The 24,889-nt window shown below is 35.4% G+C and overlaps 6 protein-coding genes across 6 annotated transcripts; 2 read left to right on the forward strand and 4 right to left on the reverse strand.

The window, feature by feature from the left end:
* The first annotated feature begins 333 nt into the window (after positions 1-333).
* Positions 334-4,635, forward strand: LOC122598065 (serine carboxypeptidase-like 13). Its single transcript, XM_043770676.1, has 13 exons — positions 334-634; positions 808-953; positions 1,495-1,571; positions 1,767-1,889; positions 2,025-2,127; positions 2,272-2,309; positions 2,458-2,559; positions 2,709-2,795; positions 2,895-3,074; positions 3,199-3,267; positions 3,437-3,585; positions 4,060-4,231; positions 4,330-4,635. The coding sequence occupies exons 1-13, from the start codon at positions 495-497 to the stop codon at positions 4,411-4,413; spliced, it is 1,470 nt and encodes a 489-aa protein (XP_043626611.1). The 5' UTR covers positions 334-494; the 3' UTR covers positions 4,414-4,635.
* A 376-nt stretch (positions 4,636-5,011) lies between these two features.
* Positions 5,012-8,356, reverse strand: LOC122595733. Its single transcript, XM_043768162.1, has 9 exons — positions 8,015-8,356; positions 7,397-7,591; positions 7,217-7,314; positions 6,667-6,721; positions 6,378-6,575; positions 6,060-6,301; positions 5,884-5,974; positions 5,576-5,792; positions 5,012-5,465 (listed from the first exon to the last, which is right to left on the reverse strand). The coding sequence occupies exons 1-9, from the start codon at positions 8,207-8,209 to the stop codon at positions 5,254-5,256; spliced, it is 1,503 nt and encodes a 500-aa protein (XP_043624097.1). The 5' UTR covers positions 8,210-8,356; the 3' UTR covers positions 5,012-5,253.
* Positions 8,357-9,451: 1,095 nt separating this feature from the next.
* Positions 9,452-10,745, forward strand: LOC122597475 (probable inactive receptor kinase At2g26730). The gene is made up of 2 exons (XM_043770064.1): positions 9,452-9,872; positions 10,192-10,745. Exons 1-2 carry the CDS (start codon positions 9,452-9,454, stop codon positions 10,743-10,745), a joined length of 975 nt encoding a protein of 324 aa, XP_043625999.1.
* A 229-nt stretch (positions 10,746-10,974) lies between these two features.
* On the reverse strand, positions 10,975-12,375 carry LOC122597476 (leucine-rich repeat extensin-like protein 4). Its single transcript, XM_043770065.1, has one exon. It carries the CDS (start codon positions 12,373-12,375, stop codon positions 10,975-10,977), a length of 1,401 nt encoding a protein of 466 aa, XP_043626000.1.
* Positions 12,376-12,721: 346 nt separating this feature from the next.
* LOC122598593 (CCG-binding protein 1) lies at positions 12,722-14,308 on the reverse strand. The gene is made up of 3 exons (XM_043771187.1): positions 13,980-14,308; positions 13,264-13,337; positions 12,722-13,183 (listed from the first exon to the last, which is right to left on the reverse strand). Exons 1-3 carry the CDS (start codon positions 14,194-14,196, stop codon positions 12,848-12,850), a joined length of 627 nt encoding a protein of 208 aa, XP_043627122.1. The 5' UTR covers positions 14,197-14,308; the 3' UTR covers positions 12,722-12,847.
* A 758-nt stretch (positions 14,309-15,066) lies between these two features.
* Positions 15,067-23,375, reverse strand: LOC122597914. The gene is made up of 14 exons (XM_043770502.1): positions 22,992-23,375; positions 21,975-22,377; positions 21,413-21,590; positions 20,393-21,328; positions 20,104-20,204; positions 19,868-20,012; positions 19,706-19,774; positions 19,562-19,607; positions 18,604-19,028; positions 18,188-18,267; positions 16,233-16,368; positions 15,731-15,917; positions 15,569-15,651; positions 15,067-15,463 (listed from the first exon to the last, which is right to left on the reverse strand). Exons 1-14 carry the CDS (start codon positions 23,092-23,094, stop codon positions 15,341-15,343), a joined length of 3,015 nt encoding a protein of 1,004 aa, XP_043626437.1. The 5' UTR covers positions 23,095-23,375; the 3' UTR covers positions 15,067-15,340.
* Positions 23,376-24,889: the final 1,514 nt, after the last annotated feature.

The raw sequence follows: 24,889 nt of genomic DNA on the forward strand, positions 1-24,889 counted from the left end.
ACCCAAGATGTTAAAATTAATGATAGTACATATATATAGCTGTGTATGAAGACTTGTACACAATGAATAAAGAGTTGTAATGTAGAAATGTCTTGGATTAGGGGACTTTTGTCCGAAAGGAGAAAGTACATTGATATCTTAGACTTGGATTTTTGGTTTGAAATTTATTATATAATATATATTGGAAGAAATGTGGACTAAAAGTTCCACACGTTTGTGCATGGGTTATATATATTGATGAGCTGTTCTATGAATTTGTCCTCAACCACATATAACAGGGATCAGGTTTACTATTAGAGATTTTAATTAGTTACGTATAAGATCTTGTAACTATAAGCTAGATAGATAGATAGATAGATACATACATACAATATAAATCTGTCATTAGCTAGTCTCCCAACCAAGACAGACTGAGTAGTAAAAAACAACACTCGATCGATCGAGCTCTATATGTACTCATTAGTTATTGCATATAATTAATTATCTAATTAATCATGTATAAGGTGTTTCTCCTGATTCTAGTTATAATAGTGAGTTGTTCATCTTCCACCCAGCAGCTGGGAGCCTACTCTCAGACTATTGTCGAAACCTTACCCGGCTATCCTGGTAGTCTCCCTTTTAAGCTAGAAACCGGGTAATTTGATTGAATTATACCGCGCACGAGTATATATCTTTTAGCTAGTTTGGTCTACAAGCTAGTATACTACTTACAGTAGTACAATTACGTAGTCTACTAGCTACTTTGCATTATGCATATATGTTGTAATTATATATAGGTTAAGAATGATCGGATTTTATATTTATTAGGTACATTGGAGTCGGAGATGATGAAGCAGTGCAACTATTTTACTTGTTTGTGGAGTCGGAAGGAAACCCAGATGAAGATCCACTTATCATTTGGCTTGCCGGGGGACCGGGATGTAGCAATCTCCATGCCTTCTTTTTTGAGATCGGTATCGATCTCATCTCCCCTACTTCTCATCGATCATATTTTTTATTCTTAATTAGAAGGATGTATTAATTAGTACAATTAGCTATCACGTACGTTAGTTATTCTGCGTTTAGCTAGCTGTATATAATACTAGAAGTAGCTAGTGTTTCAAAAACTTTTTCTTGTGAAAACAGAAAACATGATCAAATACGATCGACTTCTCCAAAATAAATTTAATTGAAAATAAAAAACTCTGCTTTCCAACTAATTATAGCTCATTTCTGAAAAAACTCATTTATATATATAGTTTTTTTTTTAAAACGACATTAATTATCTATTTAGAAATGGAATTAAAACTTCTTGTGTTTTTCAAATGAAAATAGAAAATTCAATTTTTAAACCTACAAAAACACTTTGGAAAAGTACTCTTTTTAATTGTTAATGTTCCAACTCCTTATAATGTAATTGATGACTTAAAAAAAAAAAAAAAAGTAAAAAAGAAAGAGGGGGAAGAGTGCAGGTTGTTCTCACGGGTCTCATCGATCTTAATTATATATATGTAGGTCCGTTGAAAATTCAAAATGGAAAGTATATAGATAATGTCCCAGCATTACAACTGGACCCGAATTCTTGGACTAAGGTATCATATTATAGCTAGCTAGAATTTGCTTTCCATATATATATATAAATAATATTTGCAAGTTCTTAATTAATCAATAAGTTACTCAAGCTGATATATAATCTCTACTGGACGTGCTAATTAATCATCTTGATCAATTGATTGCGATCAAATTTGTTATGTACGTGGCCGGGGGTTCAATATATAATCGATCAGTTGGCGAATGTTATATACTTGGATGCGCCGACACTAACCGGGTACTCTTACACAACAACTCCAGAAGCTGCTCGAACCAGTGATACATTATCAGCGTCACAAACTACCCAATTCATTAGGAAGGCATGTTATATATCATATATATATATATATATCGGAAATTTAATATATAATATATTCATTCTATATATATATACGAGAAATCGAATTCTTATTAATTTGTAGTAATTACTAATTGCTATATGTGCGCGCGCGCAGTTTGTTTCGAATCATCAGAAGTTTTTAAAAAATCCTATGTATGTTACCGGAATTTCTTATTCAGGGATTGTTATTCCAATCATTACCGAGATGTTATACAAAGGTAGGTATATATATATTTTCTTTTAACTAATTTCTTACTACTGCTGCTTTTGTACGTATCAATTGATCGATGATTTAATTAAGTTCTCTACATATGATTTTCTGTCATTCTTAATTTCATCTAATTTACTTGCTCATTTTGAAGGTAATGAACAAGGATTGGAGCCTCTTATAAACATTAAGGTAAGACTACGAATTAAATGATAGCTAGACAATCTTAATAAGTACGTATTATATCTTATATAATTATAATACAATATATAATTAAGTACGTACGTAGTCTTGGCATATATTAACCATGTGTACGTTATATGCAAACCTTGATTATTAGGGATATATAGCAGGAAATCCATTGACAGATCACAGTGTTGATATAAACTCTAGATTCGAATTTGCTTATCAAATGTCACTTATATCCAAAGCCTTATTTGAGGTAACTATGTACATATATATCGCGAATTTTTGTTCACACGCACACATACACATACATCTACACATATTACAGAACTATTACATATGATAAGAGATGTCAATTAACTCCCTTTTATTATGACGTACTGATCATTAATTATATATAAATAGTCAGTGAACAAGAATTGCAATGGAAACTATGTTGAAGCATATGATCAGAACATTCTATGCAAGTCGGATATTGATGAAATCAACGATGTACGTAATTGTAGTACTTCATACCTATAGTATTTATATTATATATAGCAGCAGTACATAGTAGTAGCTAATTTCTTCTACACGTTAATAATTAATTAGCGTGTTAAACATATAAACATATCACAAGTTCTAGAGCCCGACTGTGAACGCACAACGAATTTGCTTAATAGTGTAAATCCGACCACGAGAAGAAGGGGAAATATTCAGAGATCGGCCATATGGGAAAATCCGATTAAAATGGTCCCTGCGAAGTCTTCACTCAATGACACCATTTGTCAGGTACATATACGTACTAATTAATTTCCTTCTTTGATTTTCTCATTTGTTAATTGGCCGGTCGTTATCTTCCTTAATATATATAGTTAAAGTTAGATGCAATCATGGATTTTTTCTGCACGTACAGGTTAACTATTATTATGCAACCCTTTGGGCCAATAATAGAAATGTTATGAAAGCACTTAACGTACGCAAGGTATGTTATAATAATAATATATAAAAGCAATAAAATCTAATGATTTAGATAGAAAATAATTAGGTTAGGTGTATTGTATTTCAATTTTATTTTCTAGTAATTAATGGTTCATGTATGATATATATATATGCATGTCATTTTAATTAATTAATTACGAGTAATTAATTAGGCGAGAAGGAAAGAGCATAACCTATGTAACATGGACATGTATTACTACTCTGGTTATACTTCATTATCACTCTATGACTTCGATGTCCTCAGTAGTGTCATCTATCACCAACAGCTAAGTATGAGAAAATGTCGAGCTTTGATATTCAGGTATATATATATATATAGTATATTGGTTAGGGCTACAATCGAGTCAAGCTTTAAATAACTTGGATCAGATACTTATCAAGTTTTTCAACTTTTAAATACTTCATGTATTTCTATATATACAGTACATGTTAATATATTGATCCTTAAATAATCAACTCCACTTTCTATAAGGGCTATTTGTGTAATACTTTATCCAGCGGAGCTAGCTCGAACCATATTTACCATATATAGCGAGTCAAACTCGAGCCTTGTACTGAAAACTTATATGTTCAAACTTTTCAAGCCGAGCTTGAACCACATATATTTTTTACATAACAGGCCGAGCTCAAGCGTGAACCGAAAGCTCGTCGAGCCTCCTCATCTTTTACGAGCCGATATCAAGCCCTGGCGTGACTCGGTTGCAGCCCTTAGTAGTTATATATTTTTTGTTTAGATCTATCTATTCTTTATTTATATTTTGTGAAATATATATAGTGGAGATCATGACATGCAAGTTCCACATATCGGTACAAGTAACTGGATAAATTCTCTTAACTTGGAGATAACTACTAGTAATTGGGATGCATGGTATTCTAATGATCAAGTTGCTGGATTTAAAACCACCTATGCCTACAATAACTATTCATTAGACTTCGCAACTGTGAAGGTAATAACCCATATGATTCAAATTTAATATTTTATTTAGATAATGTATATATATATGTGTGTATATTGTAATTCTTTATAATAAACTAATTTTGGCAGGGAGGAGGTCACACAGTTCCAGAATTTAAGCCCAAAGAATGCTTTGATATGGTGAAGAGGTGGTTTGCTCATAAACCAATCTAAGCATACAGCTTTGTATGCATCATATAGTATATTATTGGAAATGTTCTGTTAATTTGTAATAAAACATGCTCAAATGAGCCTGGTTTGGGATGACTTTCACAACGTATCATTTGACTATATACATATATACACACACTAGATTAGAACTTGAATGATGCACGGATAGATAAGAATCTTTCAAATTCTTGAAGTCTATAAATAAGAACAAAACGTTTATTAAAATTTGTGTTGCAGGTGATCAGTTTTTTATAGAGTTATATACATGAATGTTTATAGCATGTAACGAACGACTCAGGTGTTCATTACTAGGGTAATGAAATCCGTTTATTGTAGTCATTTGAATTTTCGAAAGTAAAAGTCAATGAATACTTTTTTGCTTTCGTCTGCTGCAGATAAGTGAGATGAAATGTCTACTACATGAAACAATTGGCTACTGTGGCTAATACATCAAATTTTCAGTTTCAAATCTAAACAGGCCTTTCAGTTAATAACCAAGCAATCAAACGATAAAAACAGCAACATAAAGCTTGAAAGCCAGTCACCCCGACCTGCTGGTCACTAATAAATCAATTGACTACAATCACAAAGCTTTTAAAGGTTTCCATGAAACTAACCTCATCAAAGTATGCAGTTTATTAAAAAAAGAAAAAGAATTGTATAGATTCTAGAGATGGTATACAACTTGCAAGTCAAATGAGAAGAACGATTTAAAAGGGATCGTCTTCAAGGTTACTAGCAAAAGTACAGATTCAAGTATAGATCATAATAAGGTGAATTTGCAATCCCAAACTAAAAGCAACAACTATATACAACACCAAATAGTCTAGAATCCAGTTTTACCTAGGCAGAAGGCATTGAAGTCGAAAGAACGACATATGCCAAGAAATGAAGGCCATCCTGGATTTTACCCACAGCAGTGGTCCGATTAACACGTAGATCATCAGAAAATGAAATCACTTTATCTTGAACTGATTTCTCTGTTACAACTTCAGGTGAGTCAGCAGTAGCAGATTTTATAGCTGCTGCATAAGCTTCTGCTACATCGGATATTCCTGTTTTGTCAATCAACATAAATAACATTAAAACTTGTACAACAGAGAAAGTCAAATTTCAAAAAGTAATAACCAAGTATTTATAAATGCAAATCTTGAACTACATATACCTGTCACGAAACTGATGGCAACTGCCTCCAAATATCCAGTCATTGATTGTGTTTTCATCCTGATTGTTTTTGCTTTTTCAACTGAATCCTCTGGCCATTCAATTTTAATAATATCCTCATCATCAGCAGCATCTTGGGATTTGTTTGCATTATTTATAACTGACTTTCCAAGCGCCAGAAGTTGAGAAACAGCAATGCAGCACATTTCCGAAAGTCTCTGCAAAAATATAGTACATAATGAAAAAAATTCACGTTTCATGACTTTGTGACGTCATAAAATGTTAGGATAAAAACTCGTATGTGCGTACATGAACACCCTCAGAGTGAAGAGAATCTAGTCTGCCACCAGTTCTTTGAACAATATCACTTGGGGACAGTCCAGCTAGGGCGTTTGCAAAGCTGCACAAATTGCATTAAGCCCTTAATAGATAATTTACTTGTAGTGATAAACAATAACTTAAGTACGGTTATATGAAAATATTACCCTGCAGCCATTTCGGCAGCCTTGCTGACACTTGAGCTATGAAAGCTCTTGATCTCATCATCAGTGCTATCAGATACATTCTCTACATTCTTTCCCTTTTCTAATTCACTTGCAGTGTCTAAACTTAGCATTTGTTGGACCTCTTTAAGCTTTACATCGTATTCAGATTTGTCTTCTGTTGATAGCTTTGCTTTTCTTCGATTAAATAACAGGGCATAATGGTTTGATAATGCTTCAAGTTCCTGGCAATCAATACTATTATGACAGAGGATTCAATTTAACATATTAAATGTAGTGACTTTAATAGATAAAATATACCTCCAGCTGTTCAGGACCTCCATAAATGTAAAAGCATCGGTCAAATGTGACCTCCTCCAACAGTTGATCCGCTTCGTGTCCACTTTCTCCAGTATTTTTGTCAACCTCCATGCCAGATTCATTGATTAAAAGATCAACAGTTTCTTTTCCAACATACTCAAGTACTTGGATTCCCTTAGCAGTTAAAGCTCTCCCGCTCTGTTAGATTGGTCCATAATATCAGAGGAACAGTAGAAAAGAACTTTTTTTAAAAATAGATGTATAGAAAAAAGAAAGGGTTAGTGCTAACCTCTAGAACAGAACCAGGTGCAGGTATGCCACCTTGTTGTATAGATTCCTCTAGCCTGAAGAGGTGCAAATAAAAAAATTAGCATGTTAGAGGTGCCTATAGAGGCAGATCAGGTAGGTTGGTTAATAGGTTAGATCAGCTTCAAGTTGAGAGTCAATTCTAACATGGATTAAAAGAGGTTGAATTGGCATAACATGCTATCACACTTATTCGTCATTGATGTGTCAAAAAGATTACTAAAACAAGATCAGTACAGTCAACTAAATTTTTGAATAAAAAGATTTAGAAGGTTGTTTGCACTGAAACTATACTACGAGCATCATTCAACCAGGTTGACCCGTTTCATCTTAAGCTGTTTTTAAATTTAGCCAGTTAGAAATATAAAACAACCAAAACAACCCCTTCCTGAGTTAATGTGTTTAGACTGTAATCATTACTATACATCTTTATTACTTACTAAAATAGGGAGGTAATAGCAGATGCAACTATTCATGTGCGAGGACCGAGATGAATAGCTCAGAAAGTAATATATGCCACTATGTTGACTTACTTATGAACGAAACTAGAACCCTCTTTCCAGGCATTCCCTAATGCTTGCCAAGCTCCAGTAGCAAAATTCTCCACAGAAGTATCGATAGCCTTTATACCCTGTAGCAAAAATCAAAGATAATTGACATTAATATAGTGAAGCTTCCGCATTTAATTTATTGATGGGCCATTTATATCTTGCCTGGCCAAGGAATGTGTCCTCGCTAGCTTTCTCGAGTCTTTCAAGAGCAGCCTTCCGCTTCTTATCATCTTCATCTTCACTTTCTTGATCTTTATCAGAAGCATCAGTGCGGTCCTCCTTTGAAGATTCCGAGTCTTCAAGCTCGTGTTGCAACTCAGAGATACTATTTGCAGCAGTCTTTGCTACCTCGGCAGCCTGTAAACACACAACTTATACTGTATCATTGTTAATCTAAGTTATACTAACTTAATATACTTATTACATATAGTGTCCTGTGATTATTCCCCACATCAAAAACTCATTGAAGAAACTACTAGAATTAGATATAAAACGCATAAAAATTACATATAATACACGCAAGCAAGTAGCTTTATCATTGTTTATCTATAATTACTATGATATAAAGCATAACTAACACGAATCGCAAATTTTGGGGGACAAAAATTTACCTAAAAAAATCCACGATGTATAATATAAACCATATACAGTAGCTTGTTAAAAACAATAATAAACGGAGAGCCTAATATAGATCGGGCAATGAGACTTACAAAATAATATATTGTAATAAGAAGTAAAATGTAAAATAATAATAATAATAATAATAAAAATGTTAATTACATTGCGAGTGATTTCTTCAGCAGCTTTTTGAAGATCTGATAAAACAGAAAAGGCTGAAAAACCACCCCATCCCCATCCACCACTGCCAACGTTGTCTTGTTGTTTGGCGGCTGGTTTTTCTTCCACTGGTAGTGGTTGTTGTTGTATCTCTTCTTCATCAATCGATTTTTTGGTACCATTGTTGTTGGCTTCCATTTTATTTATTTTTTAATTTAATTTGGGTTTATTTCTTAATGTTGTTGTTGGGAAGATTTATAAGTATTAGATTTTGGATTTGCAAAAATGTGTGTGTGAATCCTTGGCGTGTTTGTTGCGTTGGTTTGGATTTGGGTTTCAATGAAACGAGAATACGCACTCTACTAGATCTAGAAAACGACACTACTTCAACCGCCAAACGTGGTCGTTTCATTAAATTAGTCTTACTAATCAAAATATGTACCAATTTTTTTATTTATTATTATTTTTTTACAACTTGAAATTTGTACTGATATGATGATGGTAATTGATTTTGTTAGAATGCTAAAAAATCTAAAAGTAAAAGGGTGTGGTCGGGATACTTAAGCTTTGACACATATGACATCGACTCTTCTCACAAATCGGCATATCTATATCGTCTCATTGGACAATTAGGAGCGTGTTTGTAAACGTTTTTTTTCCGTGTTCCACTTGATGTTGCCAGTTTTCTTGGCTACATGTAGCCGAAAATCGATGTCACATGTCTTCTCCATTTTAGAATTAAGTCTGACAATTGGGCTTAAATCTAAAATAGATAGTTAGAGCATACATTATGCTTCGTCCTTCACTTATCTCCCTTTCATCTCTAGTCCAAGGACAAGTGATTACCATTAGGTAGGATTCGTCCTTGACTAGTCTTTAGGTAATCCGTCTTTACAAGGACGAATGTGTGGGTCTGTGTAAAGTGTCTTAGGGATTAGTGTCATAAATAGAAAATTTTAGACTAGTTTTTACATGTTGTGGATGTTTTAGGAGATTCGTCCTTGATTAGTCATTGTCTGATCTGACTTTGACAGGGACTAATCCTGAAGGGTGAGTATGGCATTGTGGCGCCTCTTGATTAACCAATGAATCTATTATACTGTTAATGTATATAATCAATGAGCTCATATAGGCTTCTAACATAGTAAACATAGTAATCAATGAATCAATGACTTCATATATTCTTGTGTATGTAACCAATGAATCTGTCTACTATATTATATATAACATTGTAAGTTTCCCTTAAGATTCATTCTGCAAGCTGTCTAGTTTGGACAAGTTCAGGTGAAAACACCTATGGCCATTACTCAATTCATCACCTGCCAATAAATTTCCAAAAAGGAATTCCATCAAATTTTGTCACGAACAATGAGCCCTCTCTATTATTCATGGCAGTTCATCTTTTTCCTCATAGTGTTCCTTATCTGTGGTTTACACAAAATGATAACCTACATCTCAACTAGAGTGTCCAAGTCCACCAATACCCGAGTCACAAATCAGACCCCGATTTCATTAGAGGTCAAGATCACACTGCCTACCAGAGTCATCTTTGGTGATACCGAAACCATCAAAAGGTTTGATCCATCTGAGCTTGTTCAGCTGCCCAAGAACAGGCTTGGAGTTGGTTCCATAGGAACGCTTTATAAGGTCGTTCTTGATAGTGGCTCGATAATCACAGTTAGGAAGATCTGTAAGAGGATAAGTTGTAATGTAGATAATTTTGAGTATTGGGCCAGGTTTTTTGGTGGTGTTCGTGATGACCCTTGGCTTTTGCCCATGTTGTTTGGTTTTTGGTTTGGTGGAGAGGCTTTTGTTATTCATGAGTACTTGTGTTTAGGCAGCTTGGAGGAACTTTTACATGGTTAGTCTTTTGAAACCCTGGTTCTTGTGTGCATGTTTCTACTATGATCGTCATACACGTTTTAGGGGTGTTTGGATTTGCCTCCTTGATGATTATCGCCTTTTGAATTCACAATACACAATTTACTAACTAAACTTGTTAACTAAAACCAAGTGGCATAATATTTACCTTAGCCTTAAGTGGTTTTTTTTTTTCCTGAAATATATACATACATTGTCTCAATAGGACTTGACCCACGACCTTTTGGTTAATGGGTCAGGTGAAAAACAATTATACCTTGGTATTTAATTCTAGTTCTTGATTGATGTCAACTATGCAGGCAGCGAAGGAGTTCAATTTACACCATTAAGTTGGCAAATCAGACAACAAATAGCACTAGGAGCGGCAAAAGCAGTAGCATCAATTCACAGTCGAGTCACAAAAACAGGCGAACCTCTCATCTGTGGGGTGATCAAGTCGTCAAACTTATTAATACAAAACGACTTCTCCCCTCTTCTTGCTAGCTATGAAACACCATACCTGTTCCCTTCTTCAAGTATCATCAGAAGAAACTGTGGCCGAATAGCCCCAGAGCTAACACGAACAAGAAACATCTCCAAGTCGTTTACAAAACAATCAGATGTGTACAGTTTTGGAATTCTGATGTTGGAGCTTATTACTGGGAAGAAACCTTCCGTGACTAATTTAGGCCAGTACGTAACCGAGAAAAGAGCACGCGAGGGTCCAAAAGGGGTTGCTGATAAGCGAATGCTTGATGTCACAGTTAACGTTTCGGCTATGATTCAGATTGCAGAGAGGTGCCTTTTTTCTGATCCGAAACAACGCCTTTCAATGGGGGTTGTAGTTGAAAAGATTCAATCGGCCATTGATTAACTCGATTTATTTTGCAGATATGATGTATAAATCTTAACCATATTACCTGTTATCTAGAATATAATTTGACAATCACAAGGTACAAGTGATGATTAAGCAAACAACGAGAGATGCATGAAATGTGCATATTTTGTAATTAGTAATTCAATACAAGTTAGTCTACATAAGGGTTGTCTTCTAACAAAAAAAGATAACTAACATAGAGAGGAGTGTCTTAATTGTTTAAAATCTAATCTTGGATTACCGGTGGCGGTGATAAATATCGTGAAGCCATCATCGGTGGAAGATTGGGGTCATTTAAGGTTGGTGGTGGTGGTGCTGCAATTCGTGGTTGTTTATCTGCAGGCGGTGTTAAGGTGGACATAACTGGTGGTAATGGTGAACGGTCATTTGGTTGAGGTGGTGCTTTCCGTTTTTTCATATGTTCTATAATAATAGGATCTCGTGGTTGGCAGCCTACCGTTTTGCAATCTATTGGATGATTTAGCACTGCAGAACAATTTTTATCGGGCCTTTGATTTGGTTTATTAGGGATGCAATTGTTTTCGTACAGAAAAAGACGCTTGGTGTGCAAAAACTTCTCACATTCGGCACCAATATCATTGAAGTAATTGCTAGATACTGTCATATTGAACAATCTGGGAAAACTACACATGCTGTCGGACACCTGCCCGGTCAATGCATTTCTTGAAAAATCAAACCTCTCCATCATCTTTAAATTCTCATAACTTTTAGGAATGGAACCAACAAAATGGTTCTTACTCACATCCAAAACTATCAAGAACTTTAACATTCCTATCTCTTCGGGTAGGCATCCAGTGAGACGGTTGTTGGAAAAAGAAACCTGTTCCAACCGTGCCATACGCCCAACACCCTTGGGTATGCACCCACTAAACTTATTATTTGATAACACCAATACAGAAGCTTGTGAATTACCGATGTTTTTGGGAATGTGATGATAGAACCGATTATTGTTTAATATAAGGGCATCAATTTCCATATCAAAGATTTCAGGTGGCAATGGACCTTCAAATTCATTAAATCTGATATCAAGAAACCTAAGAGATGACAAAGTCAACAACGTCCTAGGAAACGTGCCAGCCAAATGGTTACTACTGAGATCGAGTTCAAACAATAGTTTAAGGTTGGCCATTGTTTCAGGGATAGTTCCACAAAATCTATTGGCATGGAGATGTAAAATGCCTAAATCAGTTAACAAGCCAAGCTCTGGAACAAGCCGTCCTGCAATGTCTCCAAAATTGAGATCAATGACAGCAACGGTCACAATACTTTCGTCATCAAGAGCAAGCGCACAAACCACCCCATAGTATCCACAAACATCTGGCCCGACCCAGTTTCCAGTCATGTTTAGAGGATCCGAAAGGAATGTCTTTTTCCATTCTTGAAAGGCATAATAAGCCTTTTTTAACCTAGGACTTTCAAAAACCAAACTAGGATCAACGTCGACTTTTATATCATCAAGAGCATGGGCTGGGTTCAGATCAGAGACCGTTTTGGTTAACCGACGACGACTAACTGGGACTTGAACCTTGGTTAAGGCAACGGAAAATGAGGAAACATAAAATATGAGAAATAGGCCTATGTAACAAAAGAAGCCTAAGGTTTGCATTTTGAAAGGGTTTAGAAAAACCACCTTTGGCTTGGCCAAATATTTCCTATAAGAGTTCCATAAGAAGATTGAGAGGAGGGTGTTACTTGTTGTTGAATGGTGAATCTATATTTACCACCAAATATCTCTCTACACCACAAAATCATGTTTCCATATGCTACAATCTTGTTATGTTGTCAAAATACTAATATCATATATACATACATATATATATATATATGCATACATCAAAATACTTTCATTATCCATCCTCAAATTTACAACAATCAACTTAGTTTGACTTTGTAAGCAAAAGGGTAAAAAAAAAGTAGAAAGCTTAAAATAGAAATCTATATGTACCAAAGAATTGAAATACTAAAATAATATACAAACTACAAATAGATATACAGTTAGGTTCAACTTGTAGAAACTAAAAAGAATATGCACATCCAAAAGCAAGACTATCGATAACAAAATAGTATATTAACTTAAACTAATCGGTTTCATGATCAGGAACAGGGGAGAACCAAGCAGGGGACTTGCCTTTTGAGCGAAGCAATCGGGTGAATGAGGAATCGGGCATTTTCCATTTTTCCTCTTCTTCCATCTCCTCCAAGCTCTTTGGCAGCCCGTCAGGCACAGGACATTCACTTCTAGCTCTTGACACAACTTTCACCAAGTTCGAACCACTTGTGTTTGATTCATTTTGACTTTGCAGTTTCTTTCTTGCTTTGTGAATTTCGGAAATTCCATGTAAGTATCCTATTAGAGATTTCACTCCTCCTGATTCTAGTATCACTTTCTCCACCTCTTCTTTTGGCGCTTCTTTCTGTTCAAAAACAAGAACTAAAAGACTAAATACTCAATGGAATGTTGAATGAAACTATTATGTGGATGGAGAGCACTTACTTCAAGTTCTTTTAGCTCGAAATACGCTTTCCAACAGCTGTAGGATGAATCTCCTTCAAGGGTTGAACAGTAATCTGATATCAACAATAATAAAACATAGTTTGAGTACTTAGAAGCACCTCTCTATTTTCGGGTAGAGGTATTACCCTCTATATTGTGTTGTGTTATATGTGTTATATATATATCAGTTTCGGATTATTTGGTTTGAAAGTAGCATTATTCCAGAACCAATATATTATCAGTAGGTACTAAATGGTAAAATATCCCATCAAAACTATCTATAGCAAGAAGAAACCATAAAATCCAAATCCTTATATACACATATACATTTAACTAGTAATAATGATCCATTATTATGATAATAAGTACTCATTCGATAACGCTTTATATAAACACTATGAATTAGCATGACGGCTGTAGACAAATAATAGTTTTGTTATATATAAAAACATAATAAGATTCAGGATAACGCTTTATATAAATCCTATGAATTAGTATGCCTGCTCTAGGAAAATAAAGTTAAGTTTGGTCAAGGGTTCGATCCTCTTGCCTTGCAACTGGAGGTCTTATAAAACCTGAAAGCAGTTTCTCTACCTTGTCGTGGTAGGGGTAAGGACATCTTAACCTCCCCATACTCGTGGAATACGACATAATAATAAGTCATTCATTATGTATTCTTGCTTGTCCAAGAAAACAAAAAGACTAAAGATATATACCTGCTAAATCGTTTTCGGTTTTTTTGATCAATGGAGGATCTCTAAGGATTCGATCAAACTTCCCTCGACTAAAAGGTTCAAGTTTAGGTATATTCATCGACTGCTTGTTCTTCAAACAACAACAAGAAACCCTTGCTGTTGGAGCAGCTGCTAACCTGATTATTGGACTACTACTGGTAGTACGACAATGCATATGCCCCCATCTTAACGTTGTCATATCTTAGTCGATCAGAAGCAGGCCGCCTACAAATTGTTTTTTTCTTAGATCAAATATATATTGTGTTTTCTTGCGAAATACAGTATATGGTTCTATACTTCTATTGTTGAAAATTATTATTATATTTATAGGAAGCGGGAATTTTGGATAAGGATGTTGTTGTTTGTTGCTAAAATTGTGTTTTATGCGATTTTGGTTCGTTGTGGATCGAATTATCGAGTATGTGAGAGTTACGTGGCGAATGAGTTATAGTGAATGGTGTCGTGAATATATTGAGAGGCTCATGGGTTACACGTGGGATCCTTTTTATGGGCATACACTATACAGTAATTCTTTTTCACTTGAATGTACTTTATTAACAATTTAACATTCAACTTCTGAGAAAATAAGTCTGGACTCTGGAAACAAAGAATTTGCGTTTGGGGTCAAACTAGCGATTTCAACATGAACTCGGTCACTCAATCGACACGACTAACTTCTATACATGTAGTGTCTTCGTGGCAGTGTGCTGGCATCTCTCTCGTGCCTTCTCGACTTCTCATGTCATTGCCAAGGCCCTCACTTCTGTACATGTAGTATTAACATACACATTTGAGGATAACTTTTATTTTTTGTAACAATCAAATATGCTTAATTTGCCTTTATTTAGTTGTTACCCTTTGGAAACTTTTTAACCCTATAAAAATTGAATGGACATTGGACAGTTATAAACTTAAAAATTACCAAAACCAGCAAAAGAATTTACAATTAACAAAACAGATTTGGCCCATACGCACTTGGAGTGTCAGATTACGTGACATATTTCCGAGCCTAATAGTCACCTCAATCGAAATAGTTGACTCAAAACAACTCACAAAGACACAGAGCCAATGGATCAACAAACATAATTGCTAAACTATGGTTAAATATGGCACGTAAGGGTAGATGGTATCATTTGTACTGTTTTACTATGCACATTCTGAACTACATAATTTTGTACAATTAGACTAAAATCAGAAAAAGAAGTTGAACATGTGAGAACCCCAAAACCAAAAAACAAGGCCATGTAAACATCAGAGTTTTGGAGATCTAAGCGGAAAAAATTCCAAGATTACACGCAGGAGGTGATAAAGTTGTGAAAACATTGCGAGACGTATGCAGGAATCTACACAGGTGGGGTTTGCTTCATCTTGTGAACATCTGTCACAATATCATGCAACTCGGGAAAGACTGTTACGATTGCTAGTTCAAGTAATCCGTATGCAAGCTGCTTCAAACACACCTCAGACTGCAAATATTAGAGTTGGATTATTAGCATTCGAGATTTATGCACATTTAAGAACAGACGAGGACAGGATATTTGAGAAATTTGGCAATCAATACGAAAAACTACCTGGAGGAAATAATATACATCTTTTGCACAACGCTTGTATTGATTATTACCGATCAAGCTGACCAATGTACTAGGCGCTCCATCTAAAAAAAGCGAATCATTTTAGGCATGTCACGGTCAAATGGTCAAATTTTTAAAAAAGCGGAAGAGATGAATCCTTACTAAAGATCATCTTCTTGATATCACTAGCCCTTCGAGCAGCCTCAAGCTGCTCCTCGAACGTTGCTTGTTTATTGATCTTACTGCCAGATGATTGACTTGTGGCTAAGGGAGAATCTTGATCAGATTGAGGACCAGTCCGACTTTGACCATTTACTTTAGTAAAAAATATGCCTTCGGGCCACAGAACCTAACACAAAAGCCCATCACTAAGACTGGAAATCATTCTTTCTCTACGGTACTATCCACATATTGATAACTTAAAAGCATTACTACATCAACTTTAAAATTGTAGTTTATTTGACATTTGAAGTCAAATATGTTAGACCAAATCCGTATTAAATGTCGATGAAGTTGGAAAAATCAACAGAAATATTTTCCATAAAATTCAGTTTTTGCAAAAACATTGTAGGCTATAAAGTTGGATTAGATTATTATTACATATATACTACTCCATAAAACTGTATTACACATAAGGCTTTTTAAGTTAGGAATAGAAACTTACATCTTGTATCCAACGAATCCCACTAGCCACAATGTCGTCTCTCCTAAGCCAATGTATTTGTCTCAAGAGCCAGTCGTCAATGGCATCTTCCATCATTAACTGCAAAATTTGCTTCGATATCCAAAACACCTGACGCCTTCACAATAAAAGCATGATCTTTAGAAACGGTAGAAAAATTGACAATATTACAACTACTTATCATATACCTTCTAAAAAGAAACCAAGCATATTTGCTATGTGTTTCATTGTTTCATACAAATAGCCAAATTGACATAATATTGCTAGTATTGCACTTCAGTGACTCAAAAGCGATGGCATCCTGTTAAACTTCATTAATTTTGTATTCAAGGATCAATGTACTCTTTCCAGTCCTGTCAAAAACTTCCATTTAACTTATGAATATAATTCCCCATCTTTCCCAATCCTAGTATCAATGATTCGTTATTATCCTCGCAGTAGATAATACTTAACCTCTAATTTTCCTTTTCCTCATCTTAAGTGTCATTTGCCTCCCCATGGTCCTTAACTTGTTGAAGAGTTCTATGTATGTTCTATCTCTAGCACCTCTTGCTGTTCCGTTTTGGCTAGTCCATACGTTAGGCCTCTCTAAAATTGTTACAGACATGAGATAGTTTATAGCATCCATCATCTCTGGAGGTCTCCACATTAACCCCCAACCCCCCCCCCCCCCCCCCCCCCCCCAAAACAACAAAGAAAATAAAAAGTTCCTTAAGTTTATGCTTACCAGCCATACTTTCTCTAACCATTACTTTCACTACCCTCTACATGGATGTCTCTTTCAAGGCTCCACAACCTAATTCTAAGAGTGTTCAAAACTGGTACCTCATCTATGTTGTTCCTAATCTAAAAAATAGGTCTTCTCAACTAAGAGATTCAATAAAAAGCTCAATTGGAATCTGGCAACCAAAGCCTGTGTCGCGTAGCACCCTAGAAACATGTTTCTTAATGATAAATACCATTTGATATTCTTTCCTAGAACGCACACTTCATTGGCTTTTTTCAACAATCATCTACAATTATTAGAAGTGTTATTAAATGCCCACAAAGTACATCCAACTTTTGGTTGCTGCTAATGCAACACCTTCAAAAAAATTATCCACAAGAGACGCAAAATCCTAACCAACTATGACCCAGGGGATATTCATCTTATACTACTTGTAACAACCCTGTTAGGAACAGCTGCACAGCGCCACGCCCACACCGGAAGTAATTAAGCAAGATAAATAAAGAACATGAGAATATAACGTGGTATCTCACACAATGTGTGTGAACTAATCTACAGCTGCAACTAGGGTTTTATTTATTAAGCTCAGTACATCCAAGGGCCTAAAGTCATCCCAAAGGCCTTCAAACCCAACAAATTCAACCTAAATTGTCAAGCTAAGCCAGGTATAAACTAGATATATCACTCCACATTATCTTTGAAGTATAAATAAATACTTATACAAGGAGCCTCACATTTTATAGTCAGTCACAACCAACATGATACAGAAGTTACAATTGTAATCAACGCCTAAATCCACACTCCCTATGGGGAGTGCTCACAAGTCTCAACTAATAAATCCGAACTACCCATGGAGCCTCTACATTTCTAAACCCTCGCTGTTTACCCAAACAAACCCTTCCAGCTCCTGCAAAACTACTTGACCTAACAAAACTGATAACTAGCTGTCTAGCTACCCAGCCACAATTATGACCATGTATCCTCTTTTTAGTTTCAATCTCAAGCACATCAATAATAAGCTCTTATATGTGTAATTTCAATTTCTGAGTCCTAAAATATAACTTACGATTGATGGGTAAATTCAAGTAGTACGTAGGATTTCATGCATGTGTTTTTTTTTTTGAACGGCAACATGTTACCACAGAGTTACCAGGTTATTAGTCATGAAAACAGAATGATAACACAGGTAGGAAGAGGGGGGACAACTAACCTCAACCAGCCTCTTCGATTGAGTTGGAATACCTTGTCCACTAGATTTAGCAAGGGAACACTAACGTTAGGGGGGGTCCACTGCAAGGAAATAAGAGACGAATTATTTAGAAAAAGCTAAAACATCAATACAGGGTAGGTCATAGATACCTTCGTAACATACATATACATAAATAAAGCAGAGGAAAACTATATACTTTGATCTTAAAACGATAAGCGAGACGTTTCCTAAAACCTACAAAAGACCATTTGCACCATAGGCTCAAGTCTTATGTTGTTACTGGTCCTTGTAAGTATAAGCAAATGTATGAAATTGCCCTTGATATCACGTGTGTTTGATAGCATGCAACAAATTGACTCACATGGCCTCAATGTGGAGCAGTTAACATAAAAATAAAAATAAAATGAAAAAACAACCTCTGCTGGCACACCGAGCGGATCTTCCACGCGATTTGATGTTGACGGAAAATTGGCAGCCATGTTGAGTATTTCAGACCGCACCCCTAAACTAGCTCTTTTTTCAAGATCTAAGCTTCGTATAAGTTCATCATGTTTGACAACCCTAGGTGGAAATTCTTTCGAATTTAACTCATTGTCTGAATGCCACCCATTAATTTTTTCAGTAGAGTTCATCTCATTATCAGAAAGACTATTAGCCGATTCTGAGGTTGTTTGTCTAGTGAAGGAGTTACTAAGTTCATCTGCTTTCCATGTTAAACTGCTGCTTGTAGCCAAAGGCAAGGGTTCATAAGTGAAAGTTGGGCCAACAACTTTCCGCATTAAACCATCTGAAACGCCTTTAAATTGACGGACAATATCGTCCACGGCATCATCCACATTGACTGTTATTTCAAAGTCAAAATTTAGATAATTTAATAATCAATAACTACATGAAGGACAAAAGCAACATAAGCATATGGACATTCAATTTGAAAGTGAGTCTATATAATCAGAATAAGTAATAGCATAACAGGTCACAGAATATGGTGTCTGGATGTGCTCAAGTTCATAACAACCAGATAATTAGTTATTTGACTGTTTTGACATATTTTGAATGATTCAAGGAATTAATACATACAATGGTCAATGGCAATTCTTGAACAAATATAGGAAATGTCTTGTAATGTAAGATAGGAATAAAAGTCTCCCAAATTGGGTTGAAAATGGGTAATTAGGTAATTTTATTCTAACCCCTTGACAATCAGTTTCGTTCAGCTGGTAATGGAACTCCAAGATTGATCAATTAACACCAAATTAATCAAATTAAAAGCAGAATTCGCCCTATCCAAATAAAGTCAGATTACCAGTTCAAAATGCAAATCAAGAAAGACCCCCAAGTACGACAGTATATCAGATAGAAGTTAAGAGCACACACCTGCTAGCGTTCTCATTACAGAAGACGACTTTCCGAAAGAGTAATTCTACAATAACGACATAAATAATTAGCGTGGATGGAAGAGCTTTATCTTCATACATATTAACCCAAAATGGTACATAAACTGCCGGAAAATAGAATCACCTTTGAAGAAATACTCAAAAAGTCCCACACTTCATGTTGCTCCGCGACATTAGCTATAGACAAAAGATCCTACGAAGAAGAAAAAATCAGTTCAACCTTTGACATTTCATAAATTGCGTTTCTCAAGGTAGTTTCAACAGAGGGAGGGATACAGGACCATACTTGTAGATATTTATCAAGCTGAATGCAACGTTGGTGAACAAAGGCATCTTCTGTACTCGACGAAAATATCCTTTTAGGAGGTAAATGTAATGTATAGTTTGGAATGTCCTTAAGTTGACGATGCAATCTCTCAAAGTTTCGGTATCTGATAACATATAAGCAAATATACGAGTAAATATTTGTTTCCCAGAACCATATAAACAAACTTGTAACTTGAGAGGAGTCAAGAACAAGACCTTCTTTTCACAAACCAAGTGTTTTTTTCGGCGTCTGTTACTGCAATGGAATAGACTGCAAAAGACTTTGACCCAAGTTTCTCAAAATATGCTCCCAGAACCTGTAGAAATCACATAGCAGTAGCCAGTTTTGGCGCTTATGAGCATAGTGAGAAAAACATAAAGAAACCAATTGATATAAGTCATAAATTCAATTTTACATCATGCCACATATTATGAATCTCAAAGGGCATATAAGAACAATCTTACGTGACAATGAGCAGACATGCTAAAAAAAACACATTCTTACCCGACACTTGAGCTTTGGGTTATATCCTTCAATGCGTAATACTTTATCAGAAGCAACATTAACATGAGATCCATCATTTCTGCCAGCATTTGCACTATAAAACTCTGAGATAATAGACCTACTCACTTGGTCCGGATATGCAGTATCAACCATAATTTGCTTGTCCAAATCAGAAGCGCTATTTGACTTTCTAAAAGTACTTTTACGTCCACCACCAACAGCATAATCCTCTTCAACTCTGTCATCAAGAGTCAACATGTGAGTTTGCCCACCATCCAGATATTGGTCTCTCCGTTGAGCATCCAACTGACCATCTAGACGAGGTTTAGGGGGAATCTGTCCTGAAGCCCTACCAATGCTGGTTGAAGTCTCAAGCTTCTTAGATGACATTTCCTTCCCCGAATTTTTATCAATACCACTTTTAAGTCCTCGAGCAGCATTCTTCTGATCAATCTTCTGAGCTTTCTTTTTATAGTTTCTTCCTTTAGTCCACATGTCTTCAAGATTTTCAGGCTGAAGAACCTCCGTCCTTCTCTGAGTTGCCGCCTCAAGAACCCGAGCCCAATCAGCAGACCGTAACTGCTTTGTTTCTGCTTGAACTACACCTGTAACTCTAATGTGTGAACCATCTAATGGAACTTCTTGTGCCACATCGCTCTTTTGATGATAAGAATATTCGGGATTTTTTGCAGAGCTTGGAGTAGTAGATTGATCCGGCTTATGGTCTTCACCCGCCTCTTTACATTCCTCATTAGCAGAGGCAAGAAAAATAAGTTCAAGCAACTCATTAATGTACCCAGGGCTTGCAAATCTCATTACGGGTTCCATCACCAAGCATGTTAAAAGCTCACGGCAGATGCATCGAACTAAAGCTGATTGAGCTTCTCGTGGTCGTAGAACTACAGCTAAGACAGCCCCCATGATCCGTTGAAGATACTATAAAATCAATAGAAAGTGTTAGTGTTTGCATGATAAAGATTATGTTAAATATCACGTTAGATCAAAACACTCCACTCACACCTTGTACTCACTCTCGGGAGACAGTACAGCTGGATGAAGCTCATTGGAAACCATGAGATGGTGTTTAATTCTTTCATCTCTTTCTTCTGAAGATAATGTTACCATAACTTCTACACCAATTGCTGCTTGGTTTTTTCTAAAAAGCTCTAAGTGGACCCCCACCAGATCAACGACGTCTCTGAAACAATAAAAACTATTAGTTTGGAGCAAAAAGATTCATAATTGATGCAAGTCTTCTGAGTTCTAACAGTATGTTTGGATGTGCTGCTTTGAACTTTTGAAGTGATCATTGAGACTTGAACAAAATAGCGATTAAATAACCAGTTTGTTTACAGCAACTCTGTATCTGATCATCTTAAGTTTGACCCTATATAAGCAAATAGCATACTCGTAGGGGGTTCAAAATACATTATTTGACATGATATGGAATACGGAATACCCCATAATCATATTACCTAGACATCAGAACCGATTATGGCACCTCCATTTCTGAAAAACTGTTTAAATGCACATCCAAACACCCCCAAAGACCTACTAAAGAAGATGTTCTAGGCATACCCACCTCGTTAACAAGTCGACAAGGTTTATATTCTTAACTCTTGCAGATATTTCAGCAAGAACATCCATAATAATTGTCCGTATCAACTCAGGTGCCTCCTTATCCGGTGTGATATCTGAATACCATAAATCAACAACAAAGTCTTGCAAAAGCTTGTTAATAAAATCCTCCATCGCAGACTCAACAACCGGAGAATCAATTTTCCTCTTCCATTTAGGCGGTGGAGGCAAGGTGGAAAGCCGTGAATCGTTCACAGACAATTGTTTCTTTTCCAAGTGTGACAAATATGTTTCCGGCCGGGTATTCCTGGTCTTCCATCGAAACTCAACTTCATTTAACAAGATCCGTGATCCCGAAACCAAAAGTATAGCTATAGGAACATTCATCCACATTGACTTACTAGTATCTGTTATTATCAAGCAAAGCCGTTACCATTCACACATAGTTGCCTCAAAACATTACTAGTAAAACTTAGGGACAAGTGGATGAAAAAGCACTAAACTTATCTACTTTTGCTATTGCGTATATACAATTCTCAAAACCTCTATCGTATGTATCAAACTTCCTATTCACTATTGTATGTATCTTGTTACCTTTTTATCAGGTAATGTGCTGACATGGCAAGCATATAAGTTGCCACATGATCAAAACCGGTGTCACAGTGCTTGTAACAGGTCACATACATAGATATATGGGAGTTGAACATTTGACACATACAATAGATGTTTTTGATGGTCGGATACATATTAGAGATCTCGGGTTAAATTGGATCCAATTTCAAACACTTAAGCCATAAAAGTTACAAACTTTTAACTTCTAAACCAACATACTTTTGGCATTTAGTCATTTACATTCTCGATATATTTACTTTCACTTTGTTTCAACTAAATTATCAAGATAATTACAAATTTCAAGTTAAACCATCTTAATTCTATAAACTTTAAAAGTAAAAATACATATACATATGCATATAGATATAGATAGATACAGAATATAGTAAAAAGGTAAGGAAGAACTTACTAGTTAAGAAGTAAGAAACAGCAAAGATACAAAGGGCCCACCAAACAGTACGAAGTTTAGCTTCTTCAATCAGATCCTGTAAGCTTTCCATGGCCTTGTTCATCACTAAGAATTATGAAGTGTCCAATAAAAAGAAAAAAATTAAGAATCTTTGTTTGTGGGTTTGATTGAAAACGATAAAACCCAGAATAAAGATTGAAACTTTGGGTAAAATATAGAATAGAAGAAGGGGGAGTGAATATGAATGATACAGTAATAATTGAAAGGATCGTGCTGCCTGGCTGGTTGTTTGATCGGTGAGTTGGGGTTTGGGTTAATGGGGGGTGTGTGTTTTATCTTTCTTTGAGTAGGCAGGGCTGCAGGCAGAGGTTGACGTGGGTGTTTTTAACAAGTTCCTAACTTTTGATTCAATAGTTTGAGACGTATTTGACATCTAGTCGTATCATATATATTTTTTTTTTTTTAATTTCATTAGATCACCTCGTATTTGTTGTTTTATTATTTTTTTTACTTTGTCGTTTGAATTTATTATTACTTCATCCTATGGTGATTTTTTGTATCAATAAAAACCCCTCCTTGTAACATCCGTTTATTTTCATCCGTTAACTCACTCATGTGCAGCGCACATGAGGGTATTTTAGTCCTTTGCACCTCTAAAACACCTTATCCTACTTTTTCATTCACCTTTTGAGATCAAATACACAAAAGACCCATATAAACACAACTCCATATACATACACACATATCTATATATCTATAGAAAAAAATAGATCTATGCATATAAAGGTACACATCTATACATCTTACCATATTACTTGATTATTTAATATTTGATAATCCAAAAAAAACACAAAACTCCAACAAAACAAAAGCAGCCAATGGGCTCTCTAGGGTTGGGTGATTAGCAGTCACTTCTTCACATTATTTCGATATACAATTAACACTTCTGATTTTATGAATAAGTTAGTGGTTGTTATCTTATTTAGGTTGACAGTGGGACGGTGGAAGATTCATTAATTGTTAGAATTGATTTGTGTGTATCATCGTGATCCAATTATTTCAATTTCTTATTGGTTGAATTCATTAAAGGGTCGGTTGGTGCTTATGATTTCTTTACAAATCATTGCTGCAACTTTTGATTCCATTTTTTAAATCCTTGAATCTGATGCGATGTCGGGTAAAAAGAACAAAGGAAGAACAAAAGGGGATTCCCATAATTCCGGTTCTAAAAAACCTATATTGTCGCCGGGTGCAAATGTCTCTGTTAGTAATATGGCTGGGAACGATTTGAAGATTCATGAGTGTTATTGGATAAAAATTTGGTTTATCAACAATCGTAGATCTATTATACTCATATTATGTATTTTGAAGAATATTATTTATGTTTGAGTTATTATTGATTTATGAAGTTTGTTTTATTTCTATATTGGTTTTGAGTGATTTGAAATGATTGAAAGTTCAGTTGGGTTTGAGTGTAGCAGATTAAGAAACAAAATGTATAAGAAATTAATAGATCTGGGTTGAGTGGTTGATGATGAAAATAATGAAGGGTATGGTGAGGAAGAAAGGAATATGAGAAAAGGGTTTTGATCTTTTAATTTTGAAATGGATGGGTAAAACATGTTATAAGGATAAAGTTAGGTGAGAAATGACAAAAATACCCTCACATGGTATGCACATGAGGTCCTTAACGGAGCCACCCTAACGTCCGTTAAAGAGAGGGGCATGTAATGAAACAAATAGTCACCACAAGGTGAAGTAATAATAAATTCAAACGACAGGGTAAAAAAATGATAAAACAGCAAACTACAGGGTGATCTAATGAAATTTTCTCTTCTTTTTATTAACTAATTTGATGTATTAAAATTTACTGTATATTTTATTTTATGAACATTCAG

Source organism: Erigeron canadensis, chromosome 4 (genome assembly GCF_010389155.1).
Source record: "Erigeron canadensis isolate Cc75 chromosome 4, C_canadensis_v1, whole genome shotgun sequence".
NCBI lineage: Eukaryota > Viridiplantae > Streptophyta > Magnoliopsida > Asterales > Asteraceae > Erigeron > Erigeron canadensis.